The sequence below is a fragment of the Salminus brasiliensis genome, chromosome 7 (assembly GCF_030463535.1).
Source record: "Salminus brasiliensis chromosome 7, fSalBra1.hap2, whole genome shotgun sequence".
Classification (NCBI taxonomy): Eukaryota; Metazoa; Chordata; class Actinopteri; order Characiformes; family Bryconidae; genus Salminus; species Salminus brasiliensis.
Genome location: NC_132884.1, coordinates 39,444,069 through 39,464,045, shown reverse-complemented (window position 1 = coordinate 39,464,045; position 19,977 = coordinate 39,444,069). Strand labels below are relative to the sequence as shown.

Below are 19,977 nucleotides of genomic sequence, written 5' to 3'. Positions count from 1 at the left end.
ATCATATAACGCACTTCTAGTAATAATGACGTTGTAGTTAGCAGCTACATGTTCATAACATGTACAGTGACTTGCCTAAAGCTGCCTGAAGCGTAGTCATTTGACTGCGGCATTGCTGCGGCACCTGGGGAGCAGCATGAGAGGGTGAAGGGCCTTGCTGAAGGGCCCAACAGTGGCAGCTTGCCAAACCCAGGTATCAAACCCACAACCTGTCATCAATAACTCTGAGCTCTAACCGCTAAGCCACCGCTGCCCCCAGGATTTGGGTGTTGTACTTGATTTTTTTCCACAGCCTTGAACAACCCAAGATATTGGTGCCAGCGTCTCCTCCTTTAATGCTTCAGAAAAAACGCAAGAGTGTGGCGGCATGTTTACTCGCGTGTTGATTCGCATGGGAATGCTGTAACCTGGGATTATTTATGCAGCACTTTTTAAAGAAGTTAAAAGGCGCCCGAATCTTTACTGCGCACAGTCTGTAAAAATAACTGACATGGTGCATTTGGTCTGAACTAAAATCACTGAGAAACTCAGTAAGTGCATTTCCCTACCCCACATTACCTCCCATGTAAAACTGATCTCATTCAAATAGGGCTAAATACTCACCAGTTTGGATTTAGGAAAGTCTAGTAAAGCTGAAAGTGCTTGCCCGTCTTCCAGCTTAATTTGAGTGGTTAGGTTCATTCAGGCTTAAAGTTCATTCACAGAGCCTGTTTGACTTTTTTTTTGGTAGATTTTAAAGACACTTTGTCAAAGAAATGCCGGTGGTTGGTTCTAATGTATTTCTCATTGCAGTGGGGACCATCGAGGAGACATGTTTGACGGAAGAGATGGACCAATGCCTGGCTTTAGAGGACGAGATGGAATGAATATGGGTGCAGGGCTTCAGGACCGACCACCTATGGACATGAGGAGGTTCGACTGTCCACCAGATATGATCGGACGAAACATGGGCCTCCTTGACCGAGGAAGAGACCCTCCCCGAGACTTCTTCAGGCCTGGCGATGAACCCAATATGAATTTCCGAAGACATTTTGAAATGGAAGGACGTAATAACCAGCACAATGCTCCAGGTTTTATGGGGCAGGGCAGACCTCCTATGGATATGGGAGGCAGAGACATGCCACATAGAAATATGAGGGGTCCTGAAGATGAATTCATGGACATGAGAGAGAGGGATAGATTTAGGATGGACATGCCTCAGGGTTTCAACATGTCTCCCATGGATATTAGGAGAAGGGGCGCCGTGGAGCCTGTGGGCAGAAACGACAATTTAAGAGAAAGAGAGAGGTCACAGATGGGTATGAACGACATCGATGGATTTAGCATGGACATGCCTCCGAGGGAAAGATCAGCGATGGATTTTGAGAGACGAGGTTTTGCCCCGCCGTTGAATCCTAGAGGTAGGTTTGAATCTGATATGGACTTCAGGAATCGTATGGGATCCTCAGGAGATTTTCGGGACCGATCTCCTCAGATGTTTCGGGATAATGATGGCGCACCACTGGATGTCAGGGGGAGACCTGATATGCCTCTTGATTGCCGAGGTCCAGAAAAGGTCATGCTTAGGGTAGGTGAACCAACTCTAAGGGACCGGGAGTTCCCTGAGCCAGTTGAAATCCAAGGAGGCTTTAGAGATGAGGGCAAGTCACTGTCTGAGGAGTGGCGCAAGCAAGGTATGCGGGACCGAGAGCCATTTTCACCAGCGATGAATAGGGGTTCATCTTTCCCTAGAGAAATGAAAGAGCGGTTTATGCCTGGACATGGCAAGGAAGGCGAGCCATCCCCGCTCAAAGAGAGAGAGCGACCATCGCTTGAGTTTCCAGGCAAAGACTGTGGGACTTCAGGTTTCTCTCGATCAGAAAGAGAAGGTCCTGGTCCCCAAAACTGGGACAAGAATATTCCTTCTGATTTTCCAGTCAGAGATCCACCTCACCCTATTCAGAAATCCTCTCTCCTGCCATTGGATCCCCCAGTAAACACTCCAAGTAGAGACAGTGATGGTAAACGCTGGTCTAGGGATAGAGATGAAAAGCCTGACAGCACTGTACCGTCAGGTGGCAGACGTCCATTCTATCCGGAAAAAAGCCCGTCAAACCAAGAGACCCGCTTATCAATTGATCAAGGCGCCTTCAAGGGATCTAAGGATATACCTCTTGATCAGGGTCCTAAGAAAGGGAGTCTGTTGCCAGTGCCCAGGGAGTCTCCAAGTAACAGAGGGGAAAGACAAGACCAGGACTATCGAGACATTGATTACAGGACCAGTTCAGGCCGGAAATATGACTATATGCTGGGAGATCTTCCAGCGCCTGAAAGGAACTTGAAAGAGCCTAAATTGGCTCCAACTGAAAGACCAAGTGACTCTGGTTCTCAGGTCAGAAAATGAATCTTTAAAAGAAATACATTTGAAGCTGGTAGTTCTTATAAGGGATATAATTTATGTTTTAAATTTTATATTTTGAAAAATATTTGAGATTTGCCTGTTAAGCTAGCTTTTGCACTAGATATGTTGAACGGACTGATTTTTAGGGTGTGTTTATACTTGTCCGCTTTGGTTCGATTAAAATGAACCCTGGTGAGATTGCTACCTTGAAGTGGACCGTCTGAGCAGGTTTCTCCGGTCTCGGTCTGTTTCTAAATGAACTCTGATGTGGTTCATTTGAAATATGAGCTCAATACTATCCATAGGCATCAAAACCAACCAAACGCAGAGTTGTGTGTTAGCACAGGGTCACTCCTGTCCGCAAAACCTAGTACCAACTCTGCCTGCTTGCTCCACCTGCGTCACACTGTCCACATCTGCCCGCTTCAGCTTGCAACGTTGCTGTGCTTTAACTTTTTCGGCCTGACTAGCCACCGTTAGAGCTGTTTTACTGCGGCCTCTACACTGATGAATGCAAAGACGTGTGAGAGTCGGGATGCAGCTGTAGTTAGGTTCAATTTTACAGCTGTTACTTGCGGCGTTAAAGAATTCGGGGTTTAATATTAATATCAAGACACCGTGATTTAATAAGCCAGGTATAAGTGTTCAGGGGTTAGGTTTATTGATTAATTATATATATTAATACTATATTTCCACTAGTTATTGAATGAATTGCACAGGACTCGTACTCTACTTGCAGCTCTCCATAATACGTGCATCATGCGCCACCTTTCACTTCCTTTTGGTTTGATTGCAAACGTCAAGATGAGCGCAAATCAAAACTAAACTGGAACAATGTGTCAGTTTCTTGCTTGGTCTGGACCAAGGGACCAAACTGCAAGTATAAACACCTTGCCCTTTTTAATGCATTCAGTGTCCTTTTATAGGAGATCTTGGTTAGTCATTTTCTTGACAATTAGCTGTTATTTTTTTTTCTTTTGCTTTTGCAACAATGTGAACTCTGACCTTAAGATCTAAAATGAATCTTAAAACATGATATTAAACAATTCTGTGACTTTTAAAACAAAGGACCAGGATTACAGGAGCTCTGGTGTTCAGGATAAAGTGTCAAATACTATTGCCATCTCTGGGATTCCCAAAACTGCTACAATGCAGCAGGTAGGTTTGATTCTTAAGTTTAGATTTTTTTTCCCCCATTTTTTGATACACTTTCTTTTTAAGCCTTTGTAATATCTAAGTAGTCTGCTTCATATGCCATATGTTCTGACTAATACCCCTTTTCATAGATCCTGGATGCCTTTGCAGTTCGTGATGGAGTGCCAATGCAAGGCATGAAGATAAAGGATGTTGTTCCAGGTGAGATCTTTTTCTTTTTTCTTTATTATTTTTGGTAATTCATAACTTCTACAACATTCGCAACATTTCGCTTTTCGCTCCTCGAGTCCTACGCTCATTCTGGTTCTTTCTTTTGACTGTGTTTTCTGCACAATAGACATGTACACACTGAGACCGAACACGCCAAAGGGTTTCTTGTTAAAACAAGTGGTTCCATGTCCCTTATCCTTTTTGTGTTCTTGTGCTGGAACTTGTGCAGTTCACCCTGAGCACCTTCCATCTTAAACTGGCTTGTGGCTTATAAGCAGATCTTGCAATACATTGCTGGGAATGCTCCTAACGTGGTTCCCTTCATTAGTAGCACTTTGTATTGTCGATGAAACACCCATGTGACAGTCCTACTGCTTTATTAGGTGTAAGGTTGTTACATGGGGCTGATTTATGGTTGAGGTTTGAGGTGTTATTAGGTTTGTGTTTTTCTTTTCATGCATATACAGTAATGGTTTCATATGTGTTTTTTACTTGATTAAAGTAATGATCTTATTTACTTCTGTGTTAGAATGCTATTATATATATTTTGTTTTATAGAAATGCCAACATTTATTAACAGATTAAACCAGGTTTGGGCTTGATTTAGTCAAAGTAATCTGCTAGAATACATAGTCGCAAATACACTGCACTTACACTAAGGTTTAGTTAGGCATGCTTTTTAGGTCCCGTTTTGATGACTATTTAGATGATTACTAACATTCGCAGTTATGTCAGATTGTACGTTTTATTTGGCAATGTATTCCTGTCCACTAATTCATCAAAAACACTGACTTCCTTCATCTTGTACATGAGACATAATGAACTCAAAAATGCTGCTACTCTGGCGATAATGTTAGGATATTTGTAGTTAAGGTCTGTTTTATGTATTAGTTTAGCTGATTGTTTGTATCACTGCTGTGCAATATTTAAAGCCAACATGCTCATTCAATTCTGATGGACACCACCAAATGTGTGTAATGTCACAAAATAACTCGCTGTCATATCATCCGTAAATCGATTTTTATTATTTTTCTCTTACGATTCTCCTATTACTGGCATTAACTAACGCAAACCCATCTGTATTTCAAATGCTGTCCCCAGGTTACAGCTACGATACGGCCTATGTGGAGTTTTTAAACCTCGAGGATGCTGTCCACTTCATGGAGTCCAACCAGGTGGCCCATCCTTGTCCGTCTACAGTGGCTGTGTCTTCAAAAGGAAGAAGGCTTGGGCTTGGGCTGGGGCAGGGTCAAGGGTGGGATGGGAAGGGATTATCATATATTTCGCTAAGTTTAAGTTAATGTTTGTTACTAAGAGTTCATTCATTCTCTACAAAGATTGTCATAAATATCAGTTGCAGCCTAAAGCAACACACTAGTTTATAGTTAATTGTGGTTTGTCTGGAGGCTGAAACTAGAAACGACACATGAAAACAGGACGAAAAAAACCCTGATGTTCTTCAGACGTATTATATTGACAGAAGGGCGCTCAGGAGACAGAATTGTTCAAGTTCATTTTTTAACAAATGTTTTTCCCCCCCATTTCATTCATCTCCAAACTATTGATAACTCAGGAACAGTGGTAACTTTTTATGATTTTGGGTTTTTGATGGGTATATTTTTTGGGGGGGCTTGGTCAGGGTTTGAGGTAAGGGTTGCATTTTAGATATTCCTGCCTGAGCAGGAATTTTTCTTTTTAGTCATGGTAAAAGGACGGTACCTGTGTAACATGAGCTAGTAATGGACCTGCCTACGGATTTACCTCTTCCCTTAAATGTTGCTTAAGGGTCAATATTTCCCTTCACTTTCTTTATGGTGCTGTGGCACCAGTCATTCTTCACACATCCTCACGACTTCTTGTTGGCTTTGAAAGATTTCCTCACTTTAAGATCCAGCGTTTTGATGGTTTGCAGTCCATTTTTCCCTCTTTCTTCAACCTCGCTCCTCATTTAGAAGCGTTGTGATGCTTCTATTTAACACTGTCTTTATTAGTGGTTTCTTTATGGATGTTACCACCAGTCAGGACTTCTCAACCGTTGCTTTTGACCACATGGATTTCTGTCCTTCCTTACTTGCCATGACGGCCATCATGGTTAAAAATCTTCGTTCAGATCTTCTTCAAAGTTCGTGTACAGCTTTGATGCTCTAATGTAAATTACTGGACTTGGTTTTGAACTTTGCTAATATTGAGTCTGAACTTGTCAGGTTCGGTGTTGGAGATTGGTTGGCTAAACTTGATGGTAGAAATCAGTTGGTTCAGTAGGTTCTTTTGTGTACGCTGAAGCAGATTTGGCACTGATTGCCTTTCTAGGTGTTTAGCTTGCAGACCATCGATCACATTAGTTTAATCCAGTTATTAAATTTCCATATTTACAATGGAATGGTTAAAACTGCAAGGAAAAGTTGTTAGTATGTATGGTCACTTGCATCCTGGTATTGGTAGCCCTCTTTCTTGTGTGTTTTCTGTTTATGGGTGGGTGGGTAACCATCCAGTTGGGCAAAGGTTATAGAGCTAGTAGATATTCAGTCTCTCTGAGATGATTCTGCTTGTGGGTTTTGTTTTGTTTTTTTTCCCTCTCCTTTTTCCCCCCTGAGAGACAGTTATTCTTTTGATTGCCAGAACATGTTCTCGTCCTCAAACACACAATCCATGTGTATGCTCTCAAAGGTGTTTCTGCAGGTTAACCTTGTGCCAACTATCACAAACTTCACAACTCTGTCCTCATTATCTGCACCATAGTGTAATAACACTACACTAATGTCTTATGTTGCTTATTACACCGTTGTGTATAACACAGGCTTCTCCTCACGGTGTAGCAGAGCGCTCGATGCAAGGGACTTGCTATCTCAGTGAAATGTTTACTATATACGTTATGCAGGGTGTGTAAAAACCTATCCAGATTGAATGTGGTGGTCATGCCTTTATCTAAATTCCTGTTGGATGGGCATCCAGGGAATGCACACACATGAAATGATGGAACCTCGGATGTACCAAACGCACAGATAACTGGAAAGCTAGACCTCGAGAGGGCAAAGCCGTGTGATGCTTGTGATAAGGGGTGTACGCCCGAGGGGAAGAGGGCTATACTGGTGAAATGCAGCTGCCGTTTATTAGACTTTGAGAAGAGCTTCATAAGACATAATTTTGTACATTTACCCTGGGGGGCCCTGAGGAGCCAGATTAACTTTATTATAAAAAGGGCTTTAAATCGACATTATGCAGCATTTTTACCTTAACCCCATTTTGATGCTCCTTTGACTGATAATAGGGAGAAAAGTGCCTCAGTCGTTACTGCTCTAAGCCAAAACGCTGACTACTGCACTAACTGGTGACTCTGGTGAAGCAGGAAGAATAACACTGCATTACCGGAGTCATATTTGTGTAATATTACTCTTCCGCCTCAGTCCACATGCTTCTTTCACTGACTTCTGTATCTCGGCTCATCCAAAAACGGGTCATTTAGGAGACCAGTAAGATGATCTCGGTCAGGGGTGGGCAACTGGGACCAGGAGCAGGAAATACTAATTCTCCATACTTCATAATCTATATGTGCTCCAATAAGCAACTGTTACATACACTATGTAGTAACCCAGTCATTGTCACATGTGTTCAGTAGCAGCAGGGTCTTGACCCGTACGGTTTGATACAAGTCTATGCCGATCGGGTCTTAAAGCAATGCAACTAGAAAGTCTGGGGGACAGTCGTCCGGACTGTTTACACCAAAACAGCAACATTTTCCAATGGTGTTCTGAAGGCCTGTTTCTCTTCGTTATGAGGGGGAAACGGGTCCTTACCTACACTTCATAATTCATGTTTCAGATCATACGTCTTATACACCATTTGTTGTCTTCAGATTTAATCAGAGCGGTGGCACTATGTTCAAATAGTCAAGTAAAGATTAATTCGCCCTTAGAATATGATGCATAATCTAGGGGTTACAGTTTTCTTTTATCATATCTATCTCATTTTGTGTGAAAGGTATGAGAAGGAACTCTTCGGTTACTTTTTTATTATTAAAAGCTAGGATGGTCTAAGTAGGTAAATATAGAGAAAATGTGCATTAAAATTAAAGCAAAACCAGATTTGATGAGGAAAGTTTGACATATTATCTGCAGGTGATCTAGATCAGGGGTGAGCAACGGGGGCCGAGGTACTGCACAGGTTGCACAGCTTATTTTCCTGCAGATCTACTAAACCCAGTAATTAACGTGTCTGAGCAGGAAAAGCACAATGCTGTGCAGGAATCTGGCCTTTCGGGCTGGAGTTGCCAACCCTGATATAAATGGAGGATTTTTTTAAGTTGGATCTTTAAGTTTTTTGTTTTTATATATTTATGATAGTTTTTGATTTCTTGTGGAAGTATTTTAACAACTGCTGGCTTATCCAGTTTCCAGCTGACCGGGTTGGGTGAATTCCTCCCTGCTGTCCTCACAGCAAGGATGCACACAGATGTGTGTCTGTCTGACAAGGAAGAATCAAGTGAACACACAGTGTTTTCACTCGTAGCAAATGGAGAGGATTTTAAGAGGAGCCCAAAACCCGATAAACCCACATCGCTATCGTAATGCGCCCTTATCCATGACTTCTAAAGAGGCTGGTCTGGGACAGATTTTGCCCAGATATATTTGTAAGAAAATTTCAGTCCGTGATCAGAGATTAGACCCTTACTGTGTTGCTCTTTTTTTCAGGGTTCTGTAAAAGTTGGCAGTAAGACTGCTCTGTTGAAGTACATCCAGCCTGACAGAAATGCAAAAGAACAAGTAAGCTTTCCTGTCTGTAATCCAACAAACCCCCCGCCTGTAGACGGAACCCTGAACCCAGTTCCACTTGAAAGGTCAACTTTTTAAAAAAAATTGTCTTCTTTTGGTTGCAGCTACCGGACCCACCACCTAAAGCTGTTCCCTCCAACCAGGACGGCTTGCTGCCGATTCCAGTTTCACTGAAGCCCACAATTGTGAAGGAGGAAGGCTGCAGTAAGCCTCTAAACGACCCCCTTTCACAGGGTGTGTGGCAAAGAAGCTCCACTTTGACTCCTGAAGCCTGGCAGCAACAGGTTGACAAACAGCTTCAGGAGCAGGAGGCGGAGAAACAGGCTGAGGAGTGGGCCAACCAGAGAGTGTCTCGTCACAACCTCCAACACTCAGACCCAGTCTTCAGGGAGAGCAAGAGTAAGTGGAGGCTTTGGTGCTGCACTGCTAAGGCTAATTTTTATAGTTGACACCAGTAAATCTCACACAGGTAAGACTAGGGTTGCAAAGGGGGGAAATTTTTTACAGATACATTTCCAGTAAATTACCGGGAACCTTCCATGGGAACTTTGGGAATATTCCAAAATGTAATTTATTGCAGTTAATAGTAAATATTGGATCTTTTAAAGAAACTATCATACACTATCATCAATGTAGTGTTTTTTTTTTCTTTTGTCAACATCAGACATGAAGGCATAACAATACAAATATGACACATAGTTAGCTGCAAGCAGAAAATGCTTAATTCTTTCATTGAACAATCAAAAAAAACAACACAACTTCTACCCTTGGTAAACTAGTCCTAAATAAAATTGCTCACTAAGCTTTTCTGGTTTACCCAACAGTGAGCCACTGAGAGATTACAGCTGGATTTAATAGCTGCTTAAATATTTCAATGCTGTTTGCTGTTATTAAAAGTATGAACCTACCTGACTTTAGGAAGTCCTCTGGTCCAGATGTGTGCTTTCAGTAGAGATAAGGGTCAGGTTTCTAGAAATCATCTGGACATGTGCTGTACATGTGATGGAGGAATGAACAGTGAATGCAGGGGGTGTGGTCTCAATAGCCCTGCAGTGTGTAATGTGCCTGGGAATGAGGAGCAGCTTTGTTTTTCAACTATTTTGGCATTATGTCTAATTATTTTAAGCAAGATTATGCTTCACTATATATTTTTTGCCAACTATATGTAAGTTTCTCACCTTTAGCTTTGAATATTCCCATTAATTCCTATGGTAAATTTCCCAACTTTGAAAATTCCCGGAATTTTGCAATCCTAGGTGAGGCCCAACGCTAGAACTGAATCCTGGACTTCTGTGATAACATTTGGCTTTTTCATTTGTGGTGTTCTCTTATTGGTGTAGTGTGGAGTGCTTGCTTGGCTGGGAAATCAATCCCTGTGATACCTTTCCACTAAACAGATGCCATGTTATGCATTACCGACTATCCCATTACATTTTCAACCAGTGAACTGTTTCCTTTTCCTTTAGAGCATCTCTAATTAAATACCCCTACCCTTGATAAAGCAACAATATGTAGCATTTTTACCTGAAAATCGCTGCATTAAAATCGTTGTAGATGCTCCACTGGCTATAATTAGGAGAATAGTGTCTCTATTTTACTCCGGGCTCCGGCAGCACACTGCCAACTGTACTGTGTAACTTTGCAGAAGCAGGCAGGACAGGACTTTTCAGAACTGTGTAACGCTGCATTCTGACCACATGCTTCTTTACCTTCAGATGCCACATCTGTGTGTATCATTTCTCAAAAGTCCAGAAATGTGTAATCTTGTCCTTGTCCTTATTAAGGGGTGGCTCAATGGCCAAGTTCCACTTCCTGACTGTAGAGGGAGCCCAGGAGCAAGAAATACTTATTACATTATCACATAATTGTCACATTATGCTGCTTTAATTCAAGGTTTTCTTAACTTTCTTAATCTTTTCTTTTATCTTGTATAAGAAAGTATTGTTTTTCTGCTTTTAAGTAATAGTGTCCTTTTTCTTCTTTCATTAGCAATGATCATTAAGAACGTATTGCCGACCACCTCTGTGGAGACGATCCTAAAGGCCCTGGATCCTTTTGCGTACCTTGATGAGAGAAATGTGCGTCTGGTCAAAGGGAAAGCCCCTGGGTCTAAATGCTTCTGCTTTGTTGATATGGATTCCCATGAGGTAAGCTGGAGACTCTTATATGTTTTATAGAAAATTATACATTAACCTACATGTTGCTGTTGCACAAAACCTTGTATCTCCAAAATGGCAAGTCAGTGTAAAATGATTTTGGGTCATTTTGGAGCACTTCTATTGGTCCACGCATCTTGAAAATGCAAAACAATGTAAAGAAGAACATCTTGAAGTGAAAATGATAAAACAAATAAATATATTTTTAATAACAAACTGTTTTTTTACCCTGCCTTCAGCATGTGACACGATTGGTTGAGCTGCTGACCAAACCTCGCCCCATTATGATAGATGGAGTCAGAGTTTATGCAGAGGTGGCCAAGCCTCTAAAAAATCAAAAGTGAGTCCCAACATCAAACATCACCAGACAATCAATTAACTGTAATTGTATTTTCGATCTTCACTAATTACTTGGTGAAAATGTACTCTCTGCAGCTACCGCAAAGACTATGACAAATCCAGCACTTCTCTTCTGGGCTATCCACCAGAGGTGATGGAGGTTGGTAATTTGACTGAAAATCAGTTAATGTAGATAAACTTTTATTAAACCTGATTCCATTCTGTATTAAATGTAATGGCTTACATGCATGTCACTCTTCAGCAGCAGCAGCAGTTCTTTCCTCCATCTTCCCATCCACCTGTAGGTGTCCCACCTATAGGTGTCCCACCTCCCATGCAAGGTATGCGTTCAAGAAGTGATATCAGCTTTTAAAATTGAGGTACTTTGTCTCCTATTTAAATGACAGTCTAACATTTTGTGTGTGTTTTTAGTGCATACAGATTCCTCCTTGGCTGCAGCTACATTACCAAGTTCAAGCTTACCACAAGTGAGTGCAGGACACCGAAACATTATTATTATTATTATTATTATTATTATTATGAGCCATTATTAAGCTGTAACCTGTTTTCTGACATTGTCCAGGGTGTAATGTACTCTGAAGCTCCTGCAATGGAGCACTCAGTTCAGTCTGCTCAGAACCAGGCTGCATCTCTACCTGACCCTGCTGTTGCTGCATCTGCAGATGGCTCTGATCCCTACAGCTATGGTAAGACGCTGTTAATTATTGAAAGTACAACTGGTTGTACTGGTTGTACAATAATCATATTGATGCTGAAAAAATTTATATTTTCTGTTTGTTATTGGTGATTTGGACATTGTGGTTTTTGTCTGTTTGTGTTGGACAGCAACAATATACATTTGACTATATTGTTATTAGTATTATAGTTTATACAGATTATCTACAGATTGTTAAGCTGTATAGTGAAACAATAGGAATGCAAGAAAATAGATATATTAGTATTAGAAGTATTGTGATATGTTTTGCAATACTGCATCACATCTCAAACACTGTATTGAATAGTTTGCAGGTGTTTTTTTATATTATGACCGGTTTTCCAAAATTTAATATGAATATTAAATAATCAATAAAATAAACAATAGTTTATGTATAGACGTCATGTCTCGGTGCCGTCATGTCACAGCCCCATGAAACAGTCTAGTTGATTCTGTATGAGGTTAAGCTTAAGGGTCGGTTGGGTTCAGGTTTTTGGAGGAAGTTAGGAAAGTTAGAGTTGGGTTTATGTGCTTATATTAAAGGTAAGGTTTAATTGAATGTTATCAAGTTTGCTTGCTTTTAATAGATCAACCATAAATAGTTAATAAATAGTTTCAGTACAGTTTTCAGTTGCACTTTTTGAGGCACTCTCCATAAGAGATGAAGAAGAGGTGTTTAAATTGCTCAATGCTCTTATGACTTCCCTCAGGTTCAGACACTCCAGATTTGTCTGCCTTCCTGTATGATGCTACGTCGGGCTTCTACTATGACCCCCAGACCACACTGTACTATGACCCCAATTCAAGAGTATGTATTATTGCTTTATTATATTATTGTAAACTTCACATAATTTAGATCTTGCACTGTTAATTTGAGCTTGTGCTTCCACTCGCTGGCCACTTTATTAGAAACCCCTACTTTAGTATTCCACACACTGGCCACTTTAATAGAAACACCTGCCTTGTTATTCCATTCACTATCCACTTTATTAGAAACACCTACCCTGTGCTTCCACTTGCTGGCCACTTTATTAGAAACCCCTACCTTATAATTCCTCACACTGGCCACTTTATTAGAAACCCCTACCTTATTATTCCACACACTGGCCACTTTATTAGAACTACCTGCCTTGTTCTTCCACTCACTGACCACTTTATTAGAAACCCCTACCTTATTATTCCACACACACTGGCCACTTTATTAGCAACACCTACTCTGTGCATGCTCTCACTTGCCACTTTATTAGAAACCCCTACCTCATTATTCCACACACTGGCCATTTTATTAGCAACACCTACTCTGTGCATCCTCTCACTCGCCACTTTATTAGAAACCCCTACCTCATTATTCCACACACTGGCCACTTTATTAGAAACACCTGTATTGTGCTTCCACCCGCTGGCCACTTTATTAGAACCCCCCCTCCTTGTTGTTCTACTCTCTGACCACTTTATTAGCAACACCTACTCTGTGCTTCCATTTGCTCGCCACTTTGTTAGAAACCCCTACCTCATTATTCCACTCACTGGCCACTTTATTAGGAACCCCTACCTTATTATTCCACAAACTGGCCACTTTATTAGAAACACTTGTGCGTCCACTCGCTGGCCACTTTATTAGAACCCCCCTCCTTGTTCTTCTACTCACTTACCATTTTATTAGCAACACCTACGCTGTGCATCCACTCACTCGCCACTTTATTAGAAACCCCTACCTCATTATTCCACTCACTGGCCACTTTATTAGAAACATGTTTGGATATCTAATTGCTTTTCAGGCTGCATTGATTCATATTAGTTATGTTAGTTTCGATGTGTTTATACTGATCGAGGACACCGTATAGCGTATTAATGTTGTGGATCTGCGTTCTGTTTCCTGTTTGTGTGAGCAGTATTTCTACAATGCTCAGTCTCAGCAGTACCTGTACTGGGACAGCACCTCAAAGGCCTACATACCAGTGGATGGTTCCAGCATAGATGGTCAGGAGCCCAGTGCAGAGACTACTGCTTCGGCGCAGACATCGGCCGACAGTGTGCCAGTAGCAGCCACCACCATGCCTGTGGTGGAGGAGTTAAAGATGGCTCCAGAGGGAGTTTCGGAGCGGAGAGAGGATGAGGAAGCTTTATCACGTGCAGAAAAGAAAGAGAAGGAGAAGGAAGATAAACCTAAGAGCTTGGCAGCGTTTAAGGTGTGCCTTTATGTGATTGATATACTGCTCAGATGTTTTTATTGAGGGTATATATATTCAGTTTTGTCTCAAGGGACACGCATACAAATTTATTCAGTGTTGTTAATGGATGAAAACAGATTATGAAAGACATGGAGCGATGGGCCAAGATCCAAAACCGGCAAAAGGAGACCGTGCGGGCTCCGTCTCCTGTTCTCAAGAGCGGAGGGGACGACAGGAAGACCTCCAAGGCAGCTGATGCAGCTTTTGCTGTCTTTGAAAGAAAGGTTAGGAGACTGTCATCTGTTGGCTCAGTCAGCCTTAATGGGTATTTATGAATAATTACTTCATCCTTGCCTCATACCTCACTCCTTAGGGCACAGGTGCGGAGGACTTATTCAAAAAGCCCCTTGCTCCACCAAGGAAAGACGAGAAAGGATCAAAGGTGAGATTTGGGCAACCACACACCCTCGCATATTCACGCCTCAGTTTTCACTGACACCAGAACCACCAGCATCGTTATCGTCCTTGTACAGCGTTAAAAATGACTTTTATTTCAGACTGATTTATTTAAGGCCACATCAAAGATCAAAGCCCTCACTTTTTTATGTATGTCTTGCATTGGCAGCGACCCATGGGCTCTCTGGGCATGCTTGCGGCTGACTATGGAGCAGGCAGTGACGAAGAGGAAGAGGACAAGCACGAGAAGCATGAAGCTCCACAGCCTGCCAAGAGTCAGTCGCAGCCCGAGGAGAAGGAGGACAGGCTGACGGACTGGAAGAAGATGGCCTGTCTGTTGTGCAGGAGGCAGTTCCCCAACAAAGACGCCCTGGTCCGCCACCAGCAGCTTTCAGATCTGCATAAGGTACCTATAAAAACACATAGGTTCAACATACAGTACTGTGTAAAGGTTTAAGGCACTCGTGAAAGTTAGTATGAAAAGCTGCTTATTGGGCATTAAGTGTTTATTTCCTGATTAAAACACTGATATTAGAATAAACACTTATGCTCCTACAGAAGGTGGTGGTGGTTCTTCATCACTGTGTTCATCATTAGAACATCTCCAAAGTTCTCCTCATGGAGTCTAGTGTTATTTAGAGTTCTCCTCAGATCAACACCTGGTTTGGTGGTAAATCAGGGCTTAATGATGGTAAATCAGGTGAGCTGCTGCTGCTGCTGCTGCTGATGGAGTTGAACACATCCTCCATGCTGTGCTGATTGGACTGGGGGGTGTCCAGGAGAAACCTGGAGGAACCGAGCTCTGTTCTTCAGACTAGCTCACAAGAGCTCCCCTACCTTCTTCAGAATGAGAAGCTCTTGCTCCTTTTTACTGGATTTTTGTTTTTTAAATAATGTGCTTAGGAGCCAAAAACTACGCAGCACAAAGTAAAGAAAAATGCCCAAACATCAAACAACTTTTTTAATTTTCTAATTTTTTTTCCTTCATATCGTAGCAAAATATGGAGATCCATCTGAAGATCAAAAGGTCAAAGAGAGAACTTGAAGCTTTAGAAAACCAGGAGAAAGAGGTAACCCCCCCCCTTGTCTACTGTATACACCTATTCCTGTCCATCATTACCTCCATGACCAACCGAACACATTTGCTGTTGGCTCTGTCCATGCCAGACAGGTGTGATGACTCATTTTGACAGACACTTGACCATGTGCTTTTGTTTTAGCTGAATCTGAAGGAGACGAACAGTCCACCTGACACGAAGAGACGGAAACAGCAGAACGCATGGGCTGGCAGTTCCAGGTACACTTTAACACTCCATAAGTTGGTATACACAGTAGATGTATAGAGTTGGATGCATGATGTTACATACTGGCAATGTTTTTATTCATTTATTTTTGTTATCTTGCTGTTCAATAGACCATCTGCTCTCTATTGACCTAAATACTGTTGTCTTGTTCTAGGGACGCACAGAAAGTCGGTGAGAGACCAGGTTTAGGTCTGGAGCCCACTGAGGTGAGTTGATGGCCTTGGCTGTAAGTTCATGTGTAATGAACCGGTCTGTAGAGTCTTATTACAGTTGAAAGTGATGCTGCATTTGAATGCATAAAACGGTGACTGTAGAAAACATGGATGGGCAACGTCTCTCAAAAGTGAAGCAACACAGGTCTAGCGCCTCTGCTGTCTAGTTACAGTATGATGAGCAGCTCCGCCCACCCTCGTATGTTTTAATGACAAAATGGCCCATTTTCCATCCAATTGTCCTCCTCCCAAGTTATCTTTCCATCTCCAGTCTCCAAATACCAACAGTTCGATTTTCCTGTGCTAAAACGTCACATTTTTGTTTTATTTTCTCCCAGAAATCATTTTAAACCTTGCTCTGCTCTATTGCTAGTAGGCGGAGCTACACTTAGGATTTAAGTGCTTGACAGCCTTGGCTGGAAGAGACTGGCTGTCTGCACGCCCTGCATGGCGCCCTTTCTGTTCATTAAAAGCAGGATCTGAGTTGTAGTGGAGCGTACATGAGCTGCACTTTTACTGTTGGAGTGTCCACTTACCGGACACTGGGAATCCAGGGGGAAATTCGCGCTGGGAGCTCAATGAAGCCAGTCTGAGACCCTGAGACTTGGTCTGGGACAAGGGGGCGAGTCTACCAAATGAGTAGGCAAGTCTGGCTCCCCCTCTAGTCTCTACTGCGCAGATTCTGGTTGCACATTTGACATGGCGAACAGTTTTAGCTTAATTCCATTGTAGAACGGAAGGGAATGGAACCACGGCATCCACGTTTTCTACAGTCATTGGTGAAAACTGATTGTATGATATATCTACGTCTCTCATGCTTTCTCTCTCTGTCCCTTTTTTCCCCACAGAGGAAAAAGAAAGAACCAGTTGTCTGGAACTCTGCCACGTACAAGCAAGCAGTACGGAAGGCCATGTTTGCTCGTTTTAAGGAGCTGGAATGATTGCTATAGGGCGAGCTCAGAAAATGAGTAAAATGGACAAGACGCACACCCACAGTAGAAAGCGTTTCTATTGGCAGCTCATACCAGACTTTATTCTTCAAGCTAAGAGACTGGTGAATCACTTTGCGACTGATTTCCCATTTGGTGTTACGGTTTTGTGCCTGTAATTATGAATATGTTTTTTCTCCCAGCAGCCAAAAGTCCTCAGTTCTGCTTTATATGCCCTTTTGTAGCTCTATTGTTCAGGGCTTTTAAACACTTTTACTTTCCTTACTTGATCTCAACTTTGTATTGTGAATTTCTTTTTTTTTTTTTATGCTGAAATGAATCTGTGAGTTCAGTGTTTACAAGCTCACATAACTGTTATGGCTGTAGTAGTCCATGAGTCAATAAAACTGTCTCTGCGTGACTGCCAACATCTGCTCTTTTAAGGATACATCTTAAGTTTTATTCAGCCTGGGGATTTAAATGGTCTTTCCATAACAAGATGTCAGAATATCAGCAGCATCAAAGGAGCTTAGCTTAGCAGGGAGCCGAGCTCTGGTCACTACAATCGGTGGTTCCCAATTTTGATGAAATGTGAATCTGGTGGGTTTTTTTATATATATATATTGTCACTCACTATGAACTTGCCAATAGAAATGCTCCAAAAGGACTTGAAATGGAGTCTTTTTGCCTTTTTGGAGATATAAGGTTTTATAGCGGGACAGTATCGATGTTTGTTTTGACATTTTCCTGCTCTAAACACCCTGCCTTTAACTAAGCGAGGGTATTCTAATTGGCTGCCTAGCTGAATCAGGTTTATTGGGAGCAGAGTACACACTAAAATCAGGGCTGAGGTCCTGTCCACATGTATCCGGATATTATTGAGAACTGCTCCTCCACATCAAAACACCTTTTTTGGACACTGAAGACAGAGTTTCTTGAAAATGCTGATGTTACAAGGCGTCCATGTTTCAGGCTGAATCTCAAATACCTCCTTAATCCCTATATAGTGAACTACATCAGTCATAAGACTACTGTCTACACTCAGATTTCAGCACTAGATTTCAGATTTCCTCTTGAATAAATGTAAATACTCTTAGATAAATAATGCTCTGTTTGGAGTTGGAATCTGTAATTTCCTGACTTGCGTAGTACACTACGTAGGGCACAGTGTGTAATTTGGAATTAAACCTCTGTATGCTTCCTTTTTCATGGTGTTTTGACATCTGTTTTTATGAGGTACTATCACCCAATAGTTTTGGTCTATGTGTGGACGGATATAATAATACTAAAAAAAAAATCCAAATGTGTGTGTGTGTGTGTGAACGGGGCGTAAATGAACTACGGTGATTCAATTGCTTTGGAGTCCTAATCTACATACACTCACATTTATTAGCAAGCCATAATTTGGACAGAATATTGATATTTGACCGGACTGTCAGATTATGGTATGGTTATTTTGGTTATTGTGGCTCTAACGTAGTTCCACTCAGAATTGCTTTTATTGATTGATCAATTCCTTGCATATTTGTTGTTTTTAATTATGTATTTGATGTATTTACAAAGGTTAGAGGTGGCTTGTGAACATGGTGAGATGGTATGTAGCTTCCCCAAGGCTGCATATGTGTATATATGTTCACACTCAGTTGATGCCTCTGGTTTCCCCCTCTGGGTGGCAGTACAGAGTTGTGCTTTTTTTTTTAGAGCTGCCACAGACAGGACCTAATGGACCAGTTGTTCCCAAGGCAGGACCTGGAGGAACCTCTGCCCCTGTACAATGCACCTCAATGCACCAGATCCAGCTAATCAATTAAGAAACGTTAGAGCAGGAAGCCACTAACATGTAGGGCAGGGGATCCACCAGGACAAGGGTTGAGAACAACTGCAACAACTTGATCATTGGTTGTTGTAATCCAGGAACTATAACGTCAAAAAAATGTTTTTTATATATATATATATATAAAAAACATTTTTTTGACGTTATAGTTCCTGGATAGATATATATAGATAGATAGATATATATATAGATAGATATAAAATATAATGTTATAGTTATATATATATATAAAATATAATAGATTATATATATATATATATATATATATATATATATATATATATATATATATATATATATATATATAATGTAATATAAATGTTATATGTGTATACACACACATACAACATTTATATTATATATTTATGTTTTAACTATATATATGTATGTATGTTTAAAAAGATATATATATATATATATATATATATATATATATATATATATATATATATATATACATAAATATATAATATAAAATGTTATATTGTGTGAATAATTATATATATATATATATTTTTTTTTTTTTTTTTTTTTTTTTTTTACAGGGGTAATATAAGCTGTAGTTGTTTTTATATGGATGTTGGTCACTCTGGAAATTCAGCGATGTACTCTGCAAGATTCATAAATGGAGTTGATGCTTTCCTGATGTAGCTCTGAAATCGAGTCACATCTGTTAAAGCAGAAAAGCACAACTTCTCCATGGTTGGTATTTAGATCATTGCTCCTTTCTATGGAAAGTTGAATCTTAAAGGGCCCTATACTACATTTGTGTTCCTTGAAGTCCATTTCTAGCATATGGGTTCTAGTCTGAATTCCTTTCCACATGACCGTTTTCTGACCTCTCTTTATCCTGTACAATTAAAAAGCCTGTTTTGGGGGGGTGACTATCCCTTTAAGATGGATGTAAATTAAATGAGCTCTGTTCTGATTGGCTGCCCTGTGTTGTGCCTGATTCTCAAAGCGCTCAGAGCTGAAACTCCTGAGAACTGCAGTGTGAGTGGGTGGAGCTAAACTCTTGGTTAATTAGGTAGATATATGTCAAATCAAAGCATGAACATGGTTTGGCTGAATTGACCGGTGCTGAACTGTAAACTCTAGAATCCACTGTTACATCTGAGCAAATGCTGGCTGGGGCCTTTTGGGTCATTTTGCTGGGTCATTTTCACAGTGCTCGTAGTTACTTTGTAACCCAGCCACTAGGTTATGATGGCCCTGTTAACAGGTTAATTATCAGCACTAATTAACAGCGCTTGAAGAAGTCAGGTAGAATAATTAGCAGCACCTGTGGAAGCTGATTAGAGCAGACTCGGTTAAACAGCTTTACTCAGGGCAGCAGTACGGAGGCGC

The 19,977-nt window shown here is 41.1% G+C and overlaps 1 protein-coding gene across 2 annotated transcripts in view; it reads left to right on the top strand.

The window, feature by feature from the left end:
• The window catches only part of rbm6 (RNA binding motif protein 6), a 23,193-nt gene extending 5,191 nt beyond the window's left edge, over positions 1–18,002 (top strand). The window contains exons 3-23 of one of the 2 annotated variants that reach the window (XM_072684892.1): positions 793–2,371; positions 3,449–3,538; positions 3,667–3,736; positions 4,847–4,920; positions 8,434–8,505; positions 8,619–8,913; positions 10,504–10,661; positions 10,910–11,010; positions 11,106–11,169; positions 11,275–11,350; positions 11,442–11,497; positions 11,593–11,716; positions 12,435–12,532; positions 13,617–13,913; positions 14,033–14,179; positions 14,269–14,337; positions 14,521–14,757; positions 15,347–15,421; positions 15,572–15,648; positions 15,810–15,861; positions 16,716–18,002. In XM_072684892.1, the coding sequence (XP_072540993.1) occupies positions 793–2,371; positions 3,449–3,538; positions 3,667–3,736; positions 4,847–4,920; positions 8,434–8,505; positions 8,619–8,913; positions 10,504–10,661; positions 10,910–11,010; positions 11,106–11,169; positions 11,275–11,350; positions 11,442–11,497; positions 11,593–11,716; positions 12,435–12,532; positions 13,617–13,913; positions 14,033–14,179; positions 14,269–14,337; positions 14,521–14,757; positions 15,347–15,421; positions 15,572–15,648; positions 15,810–15,861; positions 16,716–16,808 (3,904 nt within the window). In that variant the 3' untranslated portion in view covers positions 16,809–18,002. Of the gene's footprint in view, positions 1–792; positions 2,372–3,448; positions 3,539–3,666; positions 3,737–4,846; positions 4,921–8,433; positions 8,506–8,618; positions 8,914–10,503; positions 10,662–10,909; positions 11,011–11,105; positions 11,170–11,271; positions 11,351–11,441; positions 11,498–11,592; positions 11,717–12,434; positions 12,533–13,616; positions 13,914–14,032; positions 14,180–14,268; positions 14,338–14,520; positions 14,758–15,346; positions 15,422–15,571; positions 15,649–15,809; positions 15,862–16,715 lie in introns of both variants that reach the window. The other variant, XM_072684891.1, reaches the window with a different exon arrangement.
• The last annotated feature ends 1,975 nt before the right edge of the window (positions 18,003–19,977 follow it).